Source organism: Podarcis melisellensis, assembly GCF_964234715.1.
Source record: "Podarcis melisellensis genome assembly, chromosome: 1".
Lineage (NCBI taxonomy): Eukaryota > Metazoa > Chordata > Lepidosauria > Squamata > Lacertidae > Podarcis > Podarcis melisellensis.
In genome coordinates, this window is record NC_138528.1 from 125,598,116 (window position 1) to 125,621,239 (window position 23,124).

The 23,124-nt window shown below is 46.9% G+C and overlaps 1 protein-coding gene and 1 long non-coding RNA gene across 2 annotated transcripts in view; one reads left to right on the forward strand and one right to left on the reverse strand.

Moving 5' to 3' along the window:
• Positions 1 to 1,387: 1,387 nt before the first annotated feature.
• On the reverse strand, positions 1,388 to 7,062 carry LOC309363646. The gene is made up of 3 exons (XR_014165512.1): positions 6,890 to 7,062; positions 4,644 to 4,703; positions 1,388 to 1,455 (listed from the first exon to the last, which is right to left on the reverse strand). It is a non-coding gene; the product is annotated as an uncharacterized lncRNA (long non-coding RNA).
• Positions 7,063 to 7,211: 149 nt separating this feature from the next.
• CYP20A1 (cytochrome P450 family 20 subfamily A member 1) overlaps positions 7,212 to 23,124 on the forward strand; it is a 38,721-nt gene continuing 22,808 nt past the window's right edge. The window contains exons 1-5 of the mRNA XM_081890246.1: positions 7,212 to 7,352; positions 9,569 to 9,618; positions 11,716 to 11,882; positions 16,283 to 16,428; positions 18,804 to 18,971. Of these exons, the coding sequence (XP_081746372.1) occupies positions 7,281 to 7,352; positions 9,569 to 9,618; positions 11,716 to 11,882; positions 16,283 to 16,428; positions 18,804 to 18,971 (603 nt within the window). The 5' untranslated portion in view covers positions 7,212 to 7,280. The remainder of the gene's footprint in view (positions 7,353 to 9,568; positions 9,619 to 11,715; positions 11,883 to 16,282; positions 16,429 to 18,803; positions 18,972 to 23,124) is intronic.

The following is a 23,124-nucleotide window of genomic DNA, read 5'->3' on the forward strand; positions in this document are numbered from 1 at the left end:
TTATTTTGGGGGGGGTGCTTCTAAGGTTAAATAATACACTGTGTTTTTGACGGTAAGGTTTAATAATTTTAAGTCTGTATGTATGTATATTGGCTAACACGGAACTGATGTACAGCATGGTGGGAAATGTTCTAAAATTTGCACTTTGTAAGATTTACAGATTTGTAATTTAACCCTTTTTAAAAGGCTTGCTCAACTTGTACATAAAATTGATTGTCAAATTAGGTTTGTATATAATGGGTCTGCAGCCAATTAAATAAAATTGGACGTGTGTTTAGCCTCTCTCCTTTTTCGTCGCCCCAAAGCACTGTGCCTGCATTCAAACATCTGCATGGGCACCTCGGCTGGACTGCAAGGTTTGCTCCACATGCAAACAGGGGCTGTGCAAACAATTCTCTTTAGCCAATCTGTTGTTCAGCAGGGATGGCAGACGATAACTCACAAACACAGCTGGAAGTGTCCTGTCCAACCCCAAGGATACCTTCACATCTGATACGAATCTATGCGTGGCTTGCACACTCCCACACTTTTAGCCCTTGTGTGTTCCGATACATGCCTGGAAAAAAAAGATTTTCGGCCCTGGCTGAGCTGCAGCCTACGCAGAAACTATAACTTCTGCTATGGGAACATTTCCTCGAGCCAAAATAGCTGCTAGTGGGTGAGGGGGAAGCATGTGAGAATTAGAGAGTTGCTGTGAAAGAATGCACAACTATATTTAATAATAACAATAATAATAATAAATTTTATTTATACCCCGCCCTTCCTGGTTTAAAAACCGGGCTCAAGGCAGCTAACAGCAAATATAAAACATTGATTAAAATGTGACTTAAAAACAGCATAAAATACAACATAAATGCACTATCAATGTCAATAAAATTCAAAAATTCGGGGGTCATGGGGGTGAACCCTAGTCAGTAAACATCAAATGATCACCAGGGCTAACTGGCCAAGTTGGTCCTACTAGGGCCAGCAAGGAGACCAGGGAAGAGTTTAAATGTGGGGTCCCAGAAGGGTTTCTTCATAGAAGAGGAAAGGGGAAAGGGAACAGAAGATCAGGCTAATTCAAATTGAAGGCCAGGCGGAATAGCTCTGTCTTACAGGCCCTGCGGAAGGAGATCAAGTCCTGCAGGGCCCTAGTCTTGTGGGACAGAGCATTCCACCAGGTCGGAGCCATCACTGAAAAAGCCCTGGCCCTGGTGGAGGATAGTATAGGCTAAAGAAGCCAGACTATCTAAGATAGTATAGAGTTGCACTGTGGGAAGCATTAACTTGCCAGCATGCACCAGTGGCTTCTGGGTTTTTCCCCCCATCCCAGATAAGGCCATTCTTTTTCTGCTAAGCAAGAGTCTGCCTGGAAGTTGACTTCTCTTCAATTGACGTTACAGCTTACCTGGACTCGCTGTCACCAGGAAACTGAAGCCCGCTCCAGGGTCATAGTCCTTGGGGGTGTTCCCTCTGCACCAAAGGAAGAACAAGGCAAACTTGAAGTTACTAATGTACATAACTGTTAAGACTGAACGTTTTTCTTAGAGGACACTACTGGTTCTCTATCCAGTTCTAGTTTTAAGCCCTCAAATGTGAATTCGCTGGTTACATGCTGGTGGAGAATGATTTGAGGCTCGGCTCCAAAGAACACACAACACCCAATGTGAGCTGTAGTCATATAGGTGGCGCTGTGGTCTAAACTGCTGTACCTCTTGGGCTTGCTGATCAGAAGGTTGGCGGTTCGAATCCCCGCGACAGGGTGAGCTCCCGTTGCTCGGTCCCAGCCCCCGGCAACCTAGCAGTTCGAAAGCACGCCAGAGCAAGTAGATAAATAGGTACCACTGTGGAAGGAAGGTAAACGGCGTTTCTGTGTGTAATGGCACAGTGTGCCATTGCGCCTGAAGCGGTTTAGTCATGCTTCACCACATGACCCAGAAAGCTGTCTTTGGACATACACCGGTTCCCTCGGCCTGAAAGTCCATTGTCGCCTTTGACTGGACTTTACCGTCCAGGGGTCATTTACCTTTATATCCATGGCTGCTATGCCCATCATGCAAAGTCTCATGATACAATGAAAGATGCCAACAGCAAGCTTTTGTTTACCGTATTTTTTTGCTCTATAAGACTCACTTTTTCCCTCCTAAAAAGTAAGGGAAATGTGTGTGCGTCTTATGGAGTGAATGCAGGCTGCGCAGCTATCCCAGAAGCCAGAACAGCAAAAGGGATTGCTGCTTTCGCTGCACAGCGATCCCTCTTGCTGTTCTGGCTTCTGAGATTCAGAATTTTTTTTTTCTTGTTTTCCTCCTCCAAAAACTAGGTGCGTCTTGTGGTCTGGTGCGTCTTATAGAGCGTAAAATACGGTACATCAGTGGCTTGGGCTGGTTCACAGTCCCGCAGGTGGTGCAGTGCGCTGGAATGCGTGCACATGCATGCTCAAACGCTATTTCTGGCGCTCCTTCCTGTGCAGAGGAGGCATGCGCAGCTTCCCATTGGCTGTAGGAGCTTCCTGCAGCCAATGGGAAGCTAGCCAGCGTCACAGAAAGTGGTCCCTGCTCTGCTCTGTGCTGGTTTAGCGCACCTCATGGGAGCCAACCGAGCGGGCGGTGGGGGTCCATGGGCTGGCTAAACGACCCCCATGGGATGCTTCTGGCCTATGGGCCTTAGGTTGCCGAACCCTGATTTACATGATGCATTCGAATCCCCGCGACGGAGTGAGCTCCCATTGCTCTGTCCCAGCTCCTGCCAACCTAGCAGTTTGAAAGCATGCCAGCGCAAGTAGATAAATAGGTACCACTGCAGCAGGAAGGTAAGCGGTGTTTCTGTGTTGTACAAAATCTCCAGGTAGAGATTTTTGTCCTATCTTTTTTATTTAAAAAATTCCCAGGGTTAATGATCGTTGGTGAGATTATCTCACGGTGCAAGTGCTTGCCTCCCCACAATTAGGGCAACTAAGTCTTCCTTAAGTACCGCACCTCTATGGATGCAAAGGCAGTAAGAGCAGAGCAGGAGAAAACAGCTTTAAGATCTAAGATGCAACCACGGAATGGGTGGTAACATCACCCCCCAATTATTGGATGCATGGGGGGCAAGGCAAGGCAAGTTTGAGAAACATTTGCGCTGAGAGATCAGGAACTTAGACCCTCAGGGCAGTCACAATGGCATCGTCCAAACATGGCGTGTCTGAGAAGACGCCAAGGCAGACTACAAGGAGGAAGGGTTGCAAGATGGTAGCTGCTCCCTTTAAAAAAAACAAAACTGGAACTGATCTATGTAAGAATTTGGCCATAGAATACAAACACCACTTTCATGGAGCTTGAAAAGGGTGAGATTTTTGCCTCCCCAATAGTCAAGACCCAGCTTCCCCTCGCAAAGTAACTTTTGCCTCCTCCTACAATCAGCAGTGATCCTTCACGTAAACCCTTTAGAGGCAACGAACAAAGTGAATGGTTAAAGTAGGGGTGCCACACACACTAACTCTCCACCCCACCCCCGTTCATCAAAGTACAGGACAGCTTCTCTCGCCCAGGTCTGAGCTCAGCAGGTGGCTGCTATCACCTGTTCATTCAACATTTTATATTTTCTCCACCTCTGTCTATGGGTACAAAGGGCAATTTTACCACAATTACAAACATTGCATACCTAGCATGTGCATTTCAAATGATCTATATCAGGAGTCAGGAACCTTTTTCAGCGGGGGGGCCTGTCCACTGCCCTCAGACTTTGTGGGGGGCCAGACTATATTTTGGGGGGGGAAAATGACGAATTCCTATGCCCCACAAATAACCCAGAGATGCATTTTAAATAAAAGCAAACATTCTACTCATGTAAAAACACGCGGATTCCCGGACCGTATGCAGGCTGGATTTAGAAGGCCTTAGGTTGCCTACCCCTGATCTATATGCTTTGTGGTACATTTTAAGGGAACTATTAAGAACAGTCAACTGGACCGAGGGAGAAATAGCTTCCAGACTGAAAACATGTTCTTATTGTTGTTGTTGTTTAGTCATGTCTGACTCTTCGTGACCCCCTGGACCAGAGCACGCCAGGCACTCCTGTCTTCCACTGCCTAACGCAGTTTGGTCAAACTCATGCTGGTAGCTTCGAGAACACTGTCCAACCATCTCGTCCTCTGTCGTCCCCTTCTCCTTGTGCCCTCCATCTTTCCCAACATCAGGGTCTTTTCCAGGGAGTCTTCTCTTCTCATGAGGTGGCCAAAGTATTGCAGCCTCAGCTTCAGGATCTGTCCTTCCAGTGAGCACTCGGGGCTGATTTCCTTAAGAATGGAGAGGGTTGATCTTCTTGCAGTCCATGGGACTCTCAAGAGTCTCCTCCAGCACCATAATTCAAAAGCATCAATTCTTCGGCGATCAGCCTTCTTTATGGTCCAGCTCTCACTTCCATACATCACTACTGGGAAAAGCATAGCTTTAACTATACAGATCTTTGTTGGCAAGGTGATGTCTCTGCTTTTTAAGATGCTGTCTAGGTTTGTCATTGTTTTTCTCCCAAGAAGCAGGAGTCTTTTAATTTCGTGGCTGCTGTCACCATCTGCAGTGATCATGGAGCCCAAGAAAGTAAAATCTCTCACTGCCTCCATTTCTCCATTTCTTCCCCTTCTATTTGCCAGGAGGTGATGGGACTGAAAACATACTACTCACCAAAACAGGAGGTGTGTTGGGTTCTCCATGGTACTGCGGGATCCTTTTCTCCTGAGTTTCCTGCAATAGTGATACAAAAAAAGAATCACCTAGCAACTATGAACTTTGTACTATACTGCAAATGTATTTTTGAACCTGGCAAACAAAATATTCCAAATATTAAACATTTGTTTATTTTTCAAGGCATATTAACACCACACATTCAATCTATTCATATTCCTCAAGATGAGGCTTTTTGAGTTTTGTGCACCTCTGAGACTCAAAGGGGGGGGGGGGGAGGCGGGAATCACCACTACTACCGCAAGTTTGTGCTGGCCTATTCAAGACTCACTATGCCCGTCACGGATTGCTTGGGGGGCAAGAAGCCGTTCCAGCAGGCATTTGAGCATCTCAAAACATGCAGGCCTGGCCAGGACACTGGGAACATTTTCTGAATGGAGGAACCTGCATCCCCCCAAAAGCTGAATGCCATGGTATAAGCAGGTTTTCAGCCCAGAACTCCTCATGAATACGCCCAGGAACCTCACCAAAATGCTGGAGAGGGTGCACCTCCACAGGCACATACCTTCACATGTGGTGGGAGTGTCCCAAAATCCAACTATTCTGGACAACAGCCATACACGAAATATGTAAAATAACTAAGCAAGTATTAGACATCACCCCAGAATTGGCCCTACTAAACATCTTCCAAGACAACAATTCCCATTTACACCACAAAGAACTCATAACCCACCTACTTTCAGCAGCCAGAAACACCATAACCAGACACTGGAGAGACCTATCAGGAGTAATAGTATGGGGAACAGCCCTACTAGAAAAATTAACCAATAAACTGAAACTGACACGGGGACAAACAGGAGACGACACCTTTACCCCGGTATGGCTCCCCTTTATCACATACACAGCCCAACAAGACAATGACAATAATCCACCAACAGCATACAAATCAATATGGCTAACCTGATCCAAAACACCCACCCACCCCACTTACACACAAAAACAAAGACCGCCACAGCCAACCACAAACAAACAACCACATCCTAGGCCAACCCCAACCTCTTTCACCACCAAAGGAACACAAGTGAACAGCACAAGCAACGCTGACACCAAAACCTACATACATTAAGCATAATAGAAACATCGCCACCCAACCCCACCCCCACCCATCTTCCCTCCCTCCACCTCCCCTTTTTTTTCTTCTCCCCTTAATGTCTCAACAAATGAAACGGATTTGTAAAAATGTTACATGGAAAAAATACGAGGAATTACACTTACTTCTGTAAAACAAGAAAATCTTTAATAATAAAAAACATAAACCTATTTATGCTCAAATGCAACAACCGTTTAAAAATGTGTGAATTTCTGTTACCTGACAGAAGCGAGCTGCACTTGTTCTTTAGAGCACCTCAGTTCCCAGGCAGATGGTATTAACACGTTTTAAAAAGTGGACAATCCTGTTCATAAATCAAGCGAGCTATTTATTTCACTAATATTATCACTGAAGAGCCTCATACCTGTTCTGTTTGGACATACCAAACTCTGGTTTGTGGTGCTGCAGATGAGAACCCAAAGAGGGTTTGAGTTTCCAAACGTAACAAGCAACCATAGTTTAGAGATAAACATTTATTCCAGTTTTCTGTCAGCGGGTGGCGCTGTGGTCTAAACCACTGAGCCTCTTGGGCTTGCCAATCAGAAGGTTGGTGGTTCGAATCCCCGCGACGAGGTGAGCTCCCATTGTTTGGTCCCTGCTCCTGCCAACCTAGCAGTTCGAAAGCATGTCAAAGTGCAAGTAGATAAATAGGTACCACTCTGGCGGGAAGGTAAACAGCATTTCCGTGCGCTGCTCTGGTTCGCCAGAAGTGGCTTAGTCATGCTGGCCACATGACCCGGAAGCTGTACGCCGGCTCCCTCGGCCAATAAAGCGAGATGAGCGCCGCAACCCCAGAGTCGGCCACACCTGGATCTAATGGTTAGGGGTCCCTTTACCTTTAATAATGGAAAACCGATTGGTATAGTTTTTGTAAAACATGCAGGGATACAAGATATGCAAAACGAACCATGGAAAGAGAAGAAGGGAAGTCACTGCTATCTCAAGGATGCAAAAGGTCTATCTGAAACTGTAAAACAGAAAATTTAATAAAAATATTACACAAAGCTCTAGTTCATAAGCAGCCGCCGCAAGACTTTTTGTACCGGAGGGCAGCGGAGCAACCTGCGTAGGAAAATGGATATTGACCAATATTTACCAATGAATTTTGCTTCAGCTGTCCATGCGGCTTCGACGGGATCAAGGGCTTCAGGAATGCTTTGTAACCCAAAGCCTAAGGGAGGGGGGGGGGGAAGCAACAGTGCAAAAAAGTGCAAAGAGTGCAAAACAGTGCAAATGCACCGCTTTTCTTCCCGGAAAGCGTCAGGACGCCAGACCAGCGGCTGCGCGCGGAGAGGCGCTGCAAACGCACCCTTGGGCGCAGCTGGGACTGGACCTCCATCAGCCGGGTGCACGCGCGTTTCAAGGGAAAGTCCCGCCCCCCTCCCCGCCTTCCTCGCACAGCCGATAGCTCGATTGCTCTCGCCTCTCCCGTTGCTCGGATCTCCGCCCTGCTGCCACCCAAAGTCGGGCGAGGAAGGGTTGCTGCCATGCTGGACTTCGCCATCTTCGCCGTCACTTTCCTGCTGGTCCTGGTGGGAGCCGTGCTTTACCTCTACCCGGTAAAGGCTGCGCCGCGCGCGCGCCGGGAGATCAAAGGGGAGATCAAAGGGGTTCTAGAATCTTGGGGCGCCGGGAGAAAGTGGCCGCGCGGAAGCGGGCGGCGCGTCCCCCGCAGCGCTAATGGCTTTACTGGGGAGGGAGTCCCGCCGTTGGGTTTAGTTAGTGGCACTTAGTTCCGGGCGAGCCTGCACCAGAAGTAAGGTGTGTGTTTTTTAAAGCATTATTATTATTATTATTATTATTATTATTATTATTATTATTATTATTAATTTATGCCCCGCCCATCTGGCTGAGTTTCCCCAGCCACTCTGGGCGTCTCCCAATCAAGTGTTAAAACCAGTACAGCATTAAATATTAAAAACTTCCCTAAACAGGGCTGCCGTCAGATGTCTTCTAAAAGTTTGGATGTGAGGGCGATCTGGCTGCGACATCTGTCACCCCATTGATATTTTTCTCTTTGACATCTGACGGGAGGGTGTTCCACAGGGTGGGTGCCACCACCAAGGAGGCCCTCTGCCTGGTTCCCTGTAACTTGGCTTCTCGCAATGAGGGAACCGCCAGAAGGCCGTCGGCGCTGGATCTCAGTGTCCGGACTGAACAATGGGGGTGGAGACGCTCCTTCAGGTATACTGGACCGAGGCTGTTTAGGGCTTTAAAGGTCAGCACCAACACTTTGAATTGTGCTCGGAAACAGCACAAGCAGATATTACTCTAGCGGACATTCCTGCATTGCAGGGAGTTGGGCTACTCGGAAGTAAGTCCGAAGTTCTTCCCCTCCAACGATTCTGCCGCAGCACTTGACCCATAGCTGTCAACCTTCCCATTTTTTTTGCGGGGAATTCCCTTATTCCAGCGCTGTTTCCCGCTGCTATCCCGGATTGTTAGATATCCTATAGACAGGCGAGGCTGCTGATCCCTTATTTTCAAATCTGAAAGTTGACAGCTATAACTTGACCCCAACTCTGAACAGACTACAGGACCCAGAATCCTTTGAGGGAGGGGACGCGCCTCCAATACGCTTTAAAGGCATTTTTGCAAAGTGGGGACTACAGTTCCCATCGTCCCTGACCGCTGTCACAGCTTGCTAAGGATGATGGGAGTTGTAGTCCCTAAAAAACAGACATGGATTCGAAATTTTGGCGTAGTGTGTACATGTGCAGCTGAGCAGGGCAAAAACCACAGGAGATGAAAGCAAGGTGGTCTTTTCGAGGAGGAGGGGGTGAAACTTCAGGAGCAACTTTCCAGTAGATGATGATGATGATGATGATGATAATAATAATAATAATAATAATAATAATAATAATAATAATAATAATAATGTATTTATACCCCGCCCATCTGGCTGGGTTTCCCCAGCCACTCTGGGTGGCTTCCAACAAAGTATTAAAATACCGTAGTTTGTTAAATATTAAAAGCTTCCCTAAACAGGGCTGCCTTCAGATGTCTTCTAAAAGTCAGATAGCTGCTTATTTCCTTGACATCAGATGGAAGGGCGTTCCACAGGGCGGGCGCCACCACCAAGGAGGCCCTCTGCCTGGTTCCCTGTAACTTGGCTTCTCGCAGGGAGGGAACCGCCAGAAGGCCCTGGGCGCTGGACCTCAGTGTCCGGGTAGTTTATCCTTGGCTATGAGCCATGGCTGCCGATGTGCGACCTGATGTTCTGCACGTTTAACGGGAGTAAGGCCCTCGCTGAAGTCGGTGGGGCTTTCCACTTAGTACAGGTACGCAAGTTTGCTGGCTGACAATACGGTCTTAATAGTTGTTTATTCAGAGGTTGGATGCAAGGGGGACTCCTCCCTCGCGAGTGTGTTGAGGATCACAGCCCTTCGCAGAGGAGCCCACCATCTTCCTAGCAAGCCAGTGCTACTCCGACGGGCAGGGGTTGTCCTGATTCGAACTCGGATCACGTTTCACATACAAAGGGTCCCGCTTTTTTCATTGTCGGGTCAGGAAAGACTGCTGCCTCAAACCCCTGTGGATGTGCTGCCGTTTGATATCTTGAGTTGATCTATCTTTCTGCCCTTTGAGCATTTCAAACTTGGGGAGGCGGAAAATACTTTTAGATATCCACTGTTGCTTTATAATGGTCTCGCTTAGTACATGTGTACTAATGTGCAGCGCATAATCGTGAGGTTCCATTCGAGCCTCCATTTACGTGGCTGAATTCCATCAACCGTGGATTGTGGTTATGATTATTGCTCCTTTCCTTCCTTAGTCTTCCAGACAGGCTTCAGGTATCCCAGGGATGACTCCGACAGATGAAAAGTAAGTAGCTTCTTACGTGTTTGATTGGGGCTACGACGGGAAATCGTGTCTCCAGATGTTGTTGTGCTGCAACTTGATCAGCTGATCAAGGCTGATGGGAGTTGGAGTCCAGTAAAACTTGACAAGCTGCAGATTCTCCACGCTTGATCAAGGGCGTGAATCTTTTCCTCTCCATGCACTGAGGATTAATATTTTCATGCACGAATGGGGTATGTTCTGATCTTTCTTGGGAGCTGTGAGGCGTTCCCAAAGTAAAGGAAGGATTGAAATCTGATTAATAAGAATACACACAGAGGCTTGAACCAGCAAGACTCTGGGAAGGGTGCGTATAATAATCTCTGTCTCCAGCCCCTGGCCCAGGTCGTTTTATTCACGAAAGAGCTTTTTACAGAGAGTTCGTAAGAACCAATCAGATTTCTTCTGAGCATTTCAACAAACCCCACGTGGGGACAAAGTTAAACTACAAACACTAGTTAAGCATGTATACTTTTGGAGTAAATGAATGAAAACTACAAAGGAGTACATTCAGCAACCCTGGAGGTCATAAACAATCAATACACATGATAAGAAGGATGGCCAGAAAGAGAGCGATCATTATCACCTTCAGGTGAGATCTGTTTCCTGGCCCTAAGATTAGCATCCTAAGATTAACATATCAGAAAAGCTACATCAAAGAAACTGCCCACTCTCTTTGATGACCCAGGACGCCTGCCTGTCTAAGTGTGTACCTGACTTGTCAAGCAAGAGAAATGGGCAGTAGAGGAAATGGCCAGAGATGCAGAGGGTTGTGGGATTTGGTCAGAAATTACTGTCAATGTATCAAACCCAGTCAACACAATGCATTCATCGTGGACACAATGGCTTGATGCATTTTTTATAATTCCTCATAGTAATCCCACCTGACCCCACACTCTGGATATTTGCACTCCTACAGAGCTGCTGATAGGGAAAGTTCCTATGGGTTTCCTGTGCCGCTGAAGGACCAGGTGCACAGCCTGGGAGTCATTTTGGACTCACAGCTGAACACAGAGCTGCAGGTCAATTCTGTGTCCAGGGCAGCTGTCTACCAGCTCCACCTGGTACACAGGCTGAGACCCTACCTGCCTGCAGACTGTCTTGCCAGAGTGGTGCATGCTCAGGTTATGACTACTGCAATGTGCTCTACGTGGGGCTACCTTTGAAGGTGACCTGGAAACTACAATCAATCCAGAATGCGGCAGCTAGACTGGTGACTGGGAGCAGCCGCCAGGACCATATAATACCGGTCCTGAAATACCTACATTGGCTCCCAGTACATTTCCGATCACAATTCAAAGTGTTGGTGCTGACCTTTAAAGCCCTAACCGGCCTCGGTCCAGTATATCTGAAGGAGCGTCTCCACCCCCATCGTTCAGCGCCAAGGGCATTCTGGCAGTTCCCTCATTGCGAGAAACCAAGTTACAGGGAACCAGGCAGACGGCCTTCTCGGTAGTGGAACAGCCTCCCATCAGATGTCAAGGAAAGAAACAAACACCTGACTTTTAGAAGACATCTGAAGGCAGCCCTGTTTAGGGAAGTTTTTAATGTCTGATTTTTTAATTGTATTTTTAATATTCTGTTGGGAGCTGCCCAGAGTGGCTGGGGAAACACAGCCAGATGGACAGGGTATAAATAAATTATTATTATCATTATTATTACTACTACTACTACTCTTGCCCAAGGGTTCGTGAGGGCTGTCACATCCCTGGGCACCCCATTGGCAGCAAAGCATATACTTCTTGCTGTGTCCAGTGGCTCCACCAGGAGTATTCAGAAGTGAAGATCTCTGCATGGAGCACAGGGAACTCCAGCAGGTCTTCAAGTGCCATAGGTGTGTCACCAACTGCAACATGTCTGCCATAGCAAAGGTGTCTGTGGCACAGACAATAATGCCAACTTGGGCAGTGGAGGGTTCTAATGGGACCCCTCTATATCTTTGCATGTTCAGAATTTTGATGGCAAATTGTATGGGTGATATTCAACTGAAAGTAATCAGCCAAGCTGTTCATTAATTTCAGTGGAGTAAAATTTAGTTGTCCTACCACCTGGCGGTCATCTCATGTCCTTTCTTCGTTCCAGAGATGGAAACCTCCCAGATATCATCGCTAGCGGTAGCTTGCATGAGTTCCAGGTGAATCTCCATGAGAAATACGGCCCTGTCGTCTCTTTCTGGTTTGGACGGCGTCTTGTGATTAGTCTCGGGTCCATGGATCTCCTCAAGCAGCACATCAACCCCAACAAGACGTGTGAGTTCTCCTCCTTCCTGGTGTTTACAAAAATACGAGTTGGGTTTGAACCGTAGAAATGACCGCATTCATTGTGGGATAAGCTTTTGAGGCGGGACATGGGTGGCGCTGTGGTCTAAACCACTGAGCCTTGGGCTTGCCGATCAGAAGGTCAGCGGTTCGAATCCCCGCGACGGGGCGAGCTCCCGTTGTTCGGTCCCAGCTCCTGCCAACCTAGCAGTTTGAAAGCACACCAGTGCAAGTAGATAAATAGGTACCGCTCCGGCGGAAGGTAAATGGCATTTCCGTGTGCTGCTCTGGTTTCGCCAGAAGCAGCTCAGTCATGCTGGCCACATAACCCAGAAAAACTGTTTGCGGACAAACGTCGGCTCCCTCGGCCAGTAAAGCGAGATGAGCGCTGCAACCCCAGAGTCGTTCGCGACTGGATTTAACTGTCAGGGGTCCTTTACCTTTAAGCTTTTGAGAGTGGCGGCCCGTTTCATAGTGCAAGAACTCAAAGCCGCCAGTGATCTCTGCGTGTGTGAGAGAGGGAGATGCTCAAAACTTACTCCAGTCTTCCCTGCTGAAATTTGGTGGGGCAACGTTGAGAAGAGATGTTTGACCCAGAGGCTGCAGTTTACTTGACTCTGACAACTATTTAAATTTCTCCTGATGCTTTTTGAAATGCTCCTTGCCTTAGAGGAGCGTGGTATTTAACTAAGTCTCTGCTCACACCTTTTCCTTTCAAGTGCAAATGAAGGTTAGGGGGTTCCTTGGCCAAGCCTGTTTGCCAAAGAGATAGTTTGGAGGCGATTTTTTTGTTTATTTACTCATTATTAGGCACGTGTTTAGTAACACTTAAAAATGGTTTCTGGACAGCTGGACACCCAACGCCTAACCAAAGCCGTCGACTTCATGGCCTTAAGGGATCTTTGGACGGTCATATGTATTACAGTGGTACCTCGGGTTAAGTACTTAATTCGTTCCGGAGGTCTGTTCTTAACCTGAAACTGTTCTTGACCTGAAGCACCACTTTAGCTAATGGGGCCTCCTGCTGCCGCCGCGCTGCCAGAGCACGATTTCTGTTCTCATCCTGAAGCAAAGTTCTTAACCTGAAGCACTATTTCTGGGTTAGTGGAGTCTGTAACCTGAAGCGTATGCAACCCGAGGTACCACTGTACTGTGTTAACTTTTTTAAAAAAAGTATTAAACTTGCTGTGTGGCATTTGGGGGCACTTTTGCTCATGCCGCTGCATGGATCCCCGGGCTTCTGCCTATTATTATTATTATTATTATTATTATTATTATTATTATTATTATGTCACTCTTCTGACTGGATTGCCCCAGCCATGCTGGGCGGCTCTCAGCAAAATATTAAAAACACAGTAAAGCAGGGGTCAGCAACCTTTTTCAGCCGTGGGCCGATTCACCGTCCCTCAGAGCATGTGGTGGGCCGGACTATATTTTTTTTGGGGGGGGAATGAACGAATTCCTGTGCCCCATAAATAACTCAGAGATGCGTTTTAAATAAAAGCACACATGCTACTCATGTAAAAACACGCTGATTCCCGGACCATACGCTGGCTGGATTGAAAAGGCGAATGGGCCGCATCCGGCCCACGGGCCTTAGGTTGCCTACCCCTGCAGTAAAGCACCAGCCATTAAAAAGCTTCCCTGAACAGGGCTGCCTTCAGATGTCTTGTAAAAGTCAAATAGTTGTTTATCTCCTTGACATCTGATGGGAGGGTGTTCTTCAGGGAGGGCGCCACTACCAAGAAGGCCCCGTGCCCAGTTTCCTGTAGCTTCACATCTCTGGCAGGGAGGGAAACGCCAGAGGCATCAAAAGCAGGGCATCACGGACGTCAAACAGAAGCCGAGGCGGCTTCTGCGAATCCATAATATCCTGCTGGATTTGGCACAGCCGAGTGGTGTGGTGTTCAAGCCACCGTGAAGCTCATTGGATGACCTTGGACCAATGGACGCCTCTTCTGCCTAACCTACCTCACAGGATCCTTGTGAGGATAAAATTAGGAGCTGTGAAATCTAATGCAAGAAATTGAGTGCGGAAAGGCATGGGTTGGGGTGGCGTGTTCAGTCCTTGCCCAGCCAGGACGCCCACCGAGAGGTGACCTTGGTGCTATTCTTGCCCCTCACAGGGGTATGAAAGGAAAATAAGTTAGATGTGGATTGCATGGCACTATAACTGCCCCGAGACCTCCGGGTATAAATTCAATAAATACAGTGGTAGCTCGGGTTACATACGCTTCAGGTTACATACGTTTCAGGTTACAGACTCCGCTAACCCAGAAATATTACCTCAGGTTAAGAACTTTGCTTCAGGATGAGAACAGAAATTGTGCTCTGGTGGCGCAGCGGCAGCGGGAGGCCCCATTAGCTAAAGTGGTGCTTCAGGTTAAGAACAGTTTCAGGTTAAGTACAGACCTCTGGAACGAATTAAGTGCTTAACCCGAGGTACCACTGTAATAATAATAACTATAATTAAGAATGGCTATGCAAGCGAGACTGGATATTTGAAGACACAAGAATTACAAGCAATTTGTGACATAACACGAAATGTTCCTCTTTGAGCCTACTTTGTTTTGTTTTTGCTTTTATGCTTTTTCAGTCAAAAGTAATACAATTGGTTCAAACAGAAATTGTTTTACGCTCCTTAAGAACAGCTTTCCACATACTGCAATGTGGATTTCTGACAAGCGCCCCCATAGTTACGGTGGTTGTTGTTATTTATTAAATTTGCATACCGGCCTTCATATGAAGACTGCAGGAAGGTTTGTGACCTAAAAACACAAGGTGAAAACACAAAATACCTGACGACAACAGGGGGCCTGCTTCAAATTTGGAGAGAGTGCCATGGGCACCGTTAACAAAATGGCTGCCATGTGGCGTAACGCCAAATGGCTGCTACATCTAAAAGGACGGAAAAAGATACCGGGCCACAAAATGGCTGGGGGCGTGCCTCTTTCCGCATGAATGGGGAGAAAAGGCACCTACATCAGACGCCATGCTTGCTTGCAAACAGAAGCTTTTTGCACTTTTCCTCTTCAGAACATGGCAGAGGGTGGGTGCCCAGTCTGGGCATCAGTAAAATGATCAGGGGGGGGGTTCCGTGTCGGCAAGGCTGAGCCGGCGTGGACAGAACTCGAAAGGGAATCGCAAACAGACTCTTGTGCATTTAGGATTTGATTTTTGAAGAGATATTTATGGTGCGTTTCTTCTGGTGTTTCCCACCACGGTCGTAATAATGCGGAGGTGCCTTTTACATGTGGTAAAAACCCTGGAATATGGCAAGGAGGGGTCTCTGTGGAGAGTGCCAGCTGCGTTTTTGCTAATTGAATTGAACGGCAGATGGCTTGGAGTTTTTGGCAGTGCTGGGCAGGAGATACTGCCGGCCAGCAAGGTGGCTTGCATAATAAGTGGATTCTGCCGCAGCGTTCCTAACTGCTCTGCTGGCTTCTAATTTATCTCCCATGATTGAAAAAAACTCTTTCAAAGAGGACCGCCTTGGTGGTCTTGTCAAAGTGTGTCTCGGAAACTAAAATGGAGGGCAGGGCTAGAATTGTATGGAAGGCACCTTGTCGCAGGAAAGGTTAAAAAGGTAAAGGGACCCCTGACCATTAGGTCCAGTCGTGGCCGACTCTGGGGTTGCAGCGCTCATCTCGCTTTATTGGCCGAGGGAGCCGGCGTACAGCTTCCGGGTCATGTGGCCAGCAGGACTAAGCCGCTTCTGGCGAACCAGAGCAACGCACGGAAACGGCGTTTACCTTACCGCCGGAGTGGTACCTATTTATCTACTTGCACTTTGACGTGCTTTCGAACTGCTAGGTTGGCAGGAGCAGGGACCGAGCAACGGGAGCTCACCCCGTCGCGGGGATTTGAACTACTGACCTCTGATCGGCAAGTCCTAGGCTCTGCGGTTTAACCCACAGCGCCACCTGCATCCCAGCAGGAAAGATTAGTCATCCGTAAATCTATTCCAGGGGTAGCTAATGTGGGGGTTTTCCCATCAGCCCTAAACAGCATGGCCTTTGGCATGGGTGTAGCCAGCATTTTGCAGAACTTCAGTTAGCTATGTATTTTTATTGTTTTTTATTGATTTGGGGGGTGGCAGCTGCCCCTCCCTGCCCTCCCCTTGGCTACGCCCATGGCCATTGGAGAGGGATGGTGGGAGTTGTAGTTTAGCAACATATTAAGGGCACCGCGTCGGCCACCGCAATCTGCTGTATGAGGAGCATTGGTAGATACCAACTCTGCCCTGGTATTTTTTTGGCAAGGAAGCGAGAGAAGTAGAAACTGCTCCCCGTTAAATGTTTTGACAGGCCTATATGTCACTGAATATTGCTCTTTTTGGGGACGTTGCAGGGATTTCTGTTCGATTTTGGATTTTCTCTCCCTCTGCCTAGCGGATCCCTTTGAAACGATGCTGAAGTCCTTGTTGCGGTACCAGTCTGGCCTCGGCGGAGATGCTGGCGAGACCTGCTTGAGGAAGAAGCTCTATGAAAATGGAGTAACCAAGTGTCTACAGAGCAACTTCTCAGCCATTCAGAAGGTGAATCGCCTAGTCTTGGGGGCTCAGTGCGTTGTTTGGTAGCAATGTGGGTGGTCTGAGCAAGGCAAGTCCCTTTTGAGGCACCGGCAAGGTGGTGGACGCAATGAGATGCCAAGTTATTTGGGTTGTTGTTGTTGTTTAGTCGTTTAGTCGTGTCTGACTCTTTGTGACCCCATGGACCAGAGCACACCAGGCACTCCTGTCTTCCACTGCCTCCCACAGTTTGGTCAAACTCATGTTTGTAGCTTCAAGAACACTGTCCAACCATCTCGTCCTCTGTCGTCCCCTTGTGCCCTCCATCTTTCCCAACATCAGGGTCTTTTCCAGGGAGTCTTCTCTTCTCATGAGGTGGCCAAAGTATTGGAGCCTCAGCTTCAGGATCCGTCCTTCCAGTGAGCACTCAGGGCTGATTTCCTTCAGAATGGAGAGGTTTGATCTTCTTGCAGTCCATGGGACTCTCAAGAGTCTCCTCCAGCACCATAATTCAAAAGCATCAATTCTTCGGTGATCAGCCTTCTTTATGGTCCAGCTCTCACTTCCATACATCACTCCTGGGAAAACCATAGCTTTGACTATATGGGCCTTTGTTGGCAAGGTGATGTCTCTGCTTTTCCTAATATTGCTGTTGCTAAATCTTTCATCATTAGCATGCAGAAATCTGCTTGCTTCCTCCCCAGTTAAATCTTGCCCGTTTACTTCCATCTTACATTCTTTAAACTTTGCAAAGCATTGTCTTGGCCCAGAGTCCCATCTGTGCTCTGAGATGTGGAAGCTCCCAGGTGAGTTGGAATCCACATGGACTTCTTTCTTAGAGAGAGCAGCTTTATACTCTTGTCTTTGGGGACGTGCAGGTCTTTTTTAATGACGTGGGTGGTGCTGTGGGTTAAACCACAGAGCCTAGGACTTGCCGATCAGAAGGTTGGTGGTTCGAATTCCCACGACGGGGTGAGCTCCCGTTGCTCAGTCCCTGCTCCTGCCAACCTAGCAGTTCGAAAGCACGTCAAAGTGCAAGTAGATAAATAGGTACCACTCTGGCGGGAAGGTAAATGGCATTTCCGTGTGCTGCTCTGGTTCGCCAGAAGCAGCTTAGTCATGCTCGCGAAATGACCCGGAAGCTGTACGCCGGCTCCCTTGGCCAATAAAGCGAGATGAGCACCACAACCCCAGAGTCGTCTGCAACTGGACCTAATGGTCAGGGGTCCCTTCACCTTTACCTTTATATGATGCAAACTACTAATAATTATAAATAGCAGAATGTGGGCACCCTATATATAGAAACAAGCAAACCAGTGATATTTTAGGGAGCAGGCTAGCAGGCGGGGTCCATTACTTACATCATAGGAGCCTACACAACACAAAACACTGTTCTTGGTTTTTTTTAAGAGGAGAAAAACAAGAAAAAAATATTCTGAATGAAACAGTGGATGTATCATTTTTGTGGTTCATGCTGTGGCCACTGACATGTGATTTGATAGTGAATTTGGGGTGACCCAACGCAAAAATCCCGAGGATCCATGTGGATCCGTGCTCTGTAACCACGTTTTTGCACCATTGCAACCCCACGCAACAGTGGGTGTGTGATTTTTTTGGTGCAGGCTGTAGCCATGGACATGCTATGTGATTTGATGGTGAATTTGGGGTGACCCAATGTAAAAATCCTGAGGATCCGTGGGCTTTTACCTCCCCCCTCGCAGACAGCCTCTGCTAGCATCCCTTATCTCTCTTCCGATCCCACTGATCAGCTGTTTCCTTTCAACACTCCCTTCCCTCTTGTTTGCCTTAGTGTCCTTTCCTTAGCTGGAGCAGTTTTTTGCTCCTCCTTTTCTTCTAATTTCTCTCCTTGTTACTTTAGTCTTCCTGTTTCCCCCCTTTGCAAGTTTGATGTCTTTAACCCCCCCCCTCCCAGGCAGCCTCTTTTATCTCTAGCATCCCTTATCTCTCTCCCAGCAAACGACCAGCGGCTTTGTTTCAACACCCACTTCCCTCTTTCAAAAAAAGAAGAAGCATGATCTGCTTTTTGCCCCAGGGCAATTTGGCTCCAAGGACTACGCAGCCACTCCATAAGACGCATAGACATTTCCCCTTACTTTTTAGGAAGAAAAAAGTGCGTCTTATGGAGCGAAAAATACGGTATACTGTGGCATTTTTGTATTGGATCAGATTGTTAGAAGGGGTGCGATCTTCATTGTTTCTTCAGCTTGCAAACTGCCTTGCATATCATAATATAGAAAGGCGGTCTAAAAAAATAAAAGCGAAATGAAATATCGATAGCCGTCGGGACAAGACAAATAACAAATGCTTCCTTTACCTTAGTTCGTTCTTGAAGTAACTCAAAGCAATGGGTTTGACACAGGATCTCTCTTCTTTTCTTCAAGCTGTCCGAAGAGCTCCTTGCAAAATGGCTGTCCTTCCCCGAATCTCAACATGTGCCCCTCAGTCAGCACATGCTTGGCTTTTCGATGAAGGCCGTCACTCAAGCCGCAATGGGCGGCAGGTTCGAGGATGACCAGGAAGTGATCCGGTTCCGTAAGAACCACGATGCGGTAAGCATCTGAAAGGGGAGAGAAAGAAATGTTATTTCTCCAGTTCTTGCTTCTTGCAATCCCTGCACTTTTTGATTCCCGGGCACATTTAGCCTAAAACAGTTTAGGCCAGAGTGGATAAAAATTGTTGATTAAAAATAAAATAAAAATCAGATTAAAAAAAAATTCAAATTGGATTTTTAAAATAAAATGCTTTTGGAGGAAATATCTTTCTAAAGATAGCTTTCTGTTTAAGTTATGTTATAGTCCAAAGGCTATTCATCAGGAAATAAGGATTTGTTTAAAGTTTTTCATGTTTGCTAAAACTCAGTCTAAGTTCTTTTTTTAAAAAACCACATCATTATATGCTATAATGTTATTGTTTTAGTTAAATAAATAGTTTAAATTGTTATTAAGGAAATGATTGCTCTTCTCCTTCCAATTAAGTACAGCAGGAAAGTTGTCCAAATATAAACAATTAACTTATTTGTTTCATAACTATGTATTTCTAAAAGTATAACCAAATCAGTAATTTTTTATATAACTGTAAAAACTACTCTGAAACTTTATTATTCCAAAAATGAAACCTTCATCTGATTGTATTCTTGCTGATGATACCAGCAAGAATGAGTCTTTTTGTTAAAAAAAGATTTAATTCAAGTCCTATTGACTAGTGATTTAAATTGTAATTTAAATCAAATCCATCCTGGTTTAGGCACAATCTCTCTTGCAGAATTAATCTCTGGGAATTATTGGAGCCGGCATAGGCAAACTCGACCCTTCAGATGTTTTGAGACTACAATTCCCATCATCCCTGACCACTGGTCCTGTTAGCTAGGGATGATGGGAGTTGTAGTCCCAAAACATCTGGAGGGCCGAGTTTGCCTCTGCCTATAGTGGAGTGTTTGCTTGGGTTTCCCTTGACGGGACTTCAGTGGGTTTGGCTGGGAGAATTCCACAGCAATCAGCTTCATAAATTCGTTCCTCTGTTAGCAGACAGCTCAGAGAATGCCGTGTCGCTCTCCAGAGTGGCTCTAACCATTGCTCCTTTCCAGGGAAGTCACTGGGGTGGAGTATTATCTTGACTACAACAAACCTGTGAGAGCGGCTAGGATTCTGGAGATTCTGTATGGGGTGGGTTTTAACTGCCCTCTGGCAAGGGTGGCAATAGGAACCCCAGTCTTCCTCTCTAGTCTGGGGCTGGGATGTGAGTGAATATTGTCCCTGCAGTTGTTCCAGCATTTAAGGGACTTAGCAGAGGTGTTAAAGACCTGTGGCCCTCCTGTGGGAATGTTTAGGGATGTGGGGGAGGATATATTGTCTAAGATATCCTTTACAAGTTCAACAAAATCGGCAGAGTTAACATTCCCCCTTTTTTAAACACACGCGCAGCAGATAGCTTGCTCAGACTCATTAGAGTCTCTGTAAATATTTCCTGGTATTTTCCCTGTTCAATCCCTCCTAAAATAGATTCTACACAGTCTTCTGTAAAGTATAAAATGTTTACTCACAAGTAATCCTCTGTTCAGACGCGGGTGGCGCTGTGGGTTAAACCACAGAGCCTAGGACTTGCTGATTATTAGGTCGGCGGTTCGAATCCCCGCGACGGGGTGAGCTCCCGTTGCTCAGTCCCTGCTGCTGCCAACCTAGCAGTCTGAAAGCACGTCAAAGTGCAAGTAGATAAATAGGGACCGCTCTGGCAGGAAGGTAAACGGCGTTTCCGTGCACTGCTCTGGTTAGCCAGAAGTGGCTCAGCTCAGTCATGCTGGCCACGTGACCCGGAAGCTTTACGCCGGCTCCCTTGGCCAATAAAGCGAGATGAGCGCCGCAACCCCAGAGTCGTCCACGACTGGACCTAATGGTCAGGGGTCCCTTTACATTTACCTTTATATGATGCAAACTACTAATAATTATAAATGGCAGAATGTAGGCACCCTATATATAGAAATGAGGAAACCAGTGATATTTTAGGGAGCAGGCTAGCAGGCGGGGTCCATTACTTACATCATAGGAGCCTACACAACACAAAACACTGTTCTTGTTTTTTATCTTATATTTTGGAAATGTACATCCAGTTTTTTCCCCTTAAATTTTTTTGGGGGGTCCAAGAGAGTGGGGCCCTAAGCTATAGCGTCTTCAGCTTATACGTAAATCCGGCAATGCTCCCACCAGCTGCAAGCTAGAGATGCAGGCTGTGGCGGACCTTTTCTTGGTCTTGCAAGGCTGTGTGACACCAAACCGAGCCCCAGCCTTTGCCTCCAACTCCAGAGGAAAGATGGGGACTGATGTTTTTGATGCCCAAGGTGTCCAGAGCGGTAGGCTTGCGTGGAGAGGAGGGGCAGATTTCTGCCCACTGCCAACTTTGACGAAACGAAACGGTGAACCCCTCGTGCAGACATTTGCCCATAGCCACTCAGCCAGCTTCCTAAGCGAGCATGGATTTGAAAATGACCTTTTTGCACCCTGACGTTCTCGTTGCCATGGATCTGATTATGCCTTTTGCTCATAAATAAATATAATTTCACAAGTACCTTGGTTCTCAAACTTAATCCGTTCTGGAAATCCGTTCCAAAACCAAAGCGTTCCAAAACCAAGGTGCGCTTTCCCATAGAAAGTAATGCAAAATGGATTAATCTGTTCCAGACTTTTAAATGCAACCCCTAAAACAGCAATGTAACATGAATTTTACTATCTAATGAGACCATTGATCGATAAAATGAAAGCAATAAACAATGAACTGCAGTCACACAATCAATCAATCAGTAGCTGAACTGGGTTCCACAGAGTCACAAAAACAAAAAAAGAGACACAAAAACTGTTATGTACTGAAGTTCTCACCCTGGGCCAGCAGGGGGATACTGTAGATAGTTTTCACTCAGGTCCACATATGCAAATAAGGGATTGAAAGTGATGTTCAGTGATTGGATAGTTACAGAAAATGGTTACTGTTGCATTCTAGTGGAGCTCTATATAAGCAGGCTGGCTGAATCCTTCAGTTCAGTTCTGTTCTGGCCTGTGAATAAACAAGAGCTGTTTGAAGAATCGCTGTGTTGTCTGATATCTTCACCCACAACTTAACAAAAACGCAAAATAAATAACAAAGACAGACCTCAGCGTAAAACTCAAAACAGAAGTATGGCTCTCAAATCAGAAGCGTAACACTCAAAACGGAGCACATTTGGCTTCTGAGAAACACTCGCACACCGGAACACTTACTTCCAGGTTTGCAGTGTTTGAGTCCCAAGGTGTTTGAAAACCAAGGTACCACCGTAGTTGTAATTTCTGTTGCCATGGCCCCAAGTCCTGTATTGCTGAGTTTTGTAGCCGATCATTTGTTGGAAGGAGCATCCTGGCTCTGTTTCAGCAGCGCTCTTTTGGATCATTTGGTGTGATTTATCCCGAGGGATTAATCTGCCCACTTTCTATTAATGGAGCCTTACCTTCAGCTGTGCCAGTAACTGCTGCGTAAGCCTTCCTCCTTGAAAATACCGCTCTAATGCAGTAGTCGTCAATCTACACCTAAGGCATGTTGGCTTGGATCCTAAGGTCAGTTGACTTAAGGAAGTTCATGGAAGAAAAGTTTCCCACCCAAAGAAGAAGAGGAGGAGTGTGGTTTTGATATCCCGCTTTATCACTACCCGAAGGAGTCTCAAAGCGGCTAACAATCTCCTTTCCCCTTCCTCCCCCACAACAAACACTCTGTGAGGTGAGTGGGGCTGAGAGACTTCAAAGAAGTCTAGCGCTGTGGGTTAAACCACCAGGCCTAGGACTTGCCGATCAGAAAATTGGCGGTTTGAATCCCTATGACAGGGTGAGCTCCCATTGCTCGGTCCCTGCTCCTGCCCACCTAGCAGTTCGAAAGCAAGTCAAAGTGCAAGTAGATAAATAGGTACTGCTCTGGCGGGAAGGTAAACGGCATTTCCGTGCGCTGCTCTGGTTCGCCAGAAGCGGCTTAGTCATGCTGGCCACAGGACCCGGAAGCTGTACGCCAGCTCCCTCAGCCAGTAAAGCAAGATGAGCGCCGCAACCCCAGTCGGCCATGACTGGACCTAATGGTCAGGGGTCCCTTTCCCTTTCCCTTTAAGCTGAGACTTTTGTTCTGCAAAGAAGAAGAAGAGTTTGGATTTTATATCCCGCTTTATCACTACCCAAAGGAGTCTCAAAGCGGCTCACA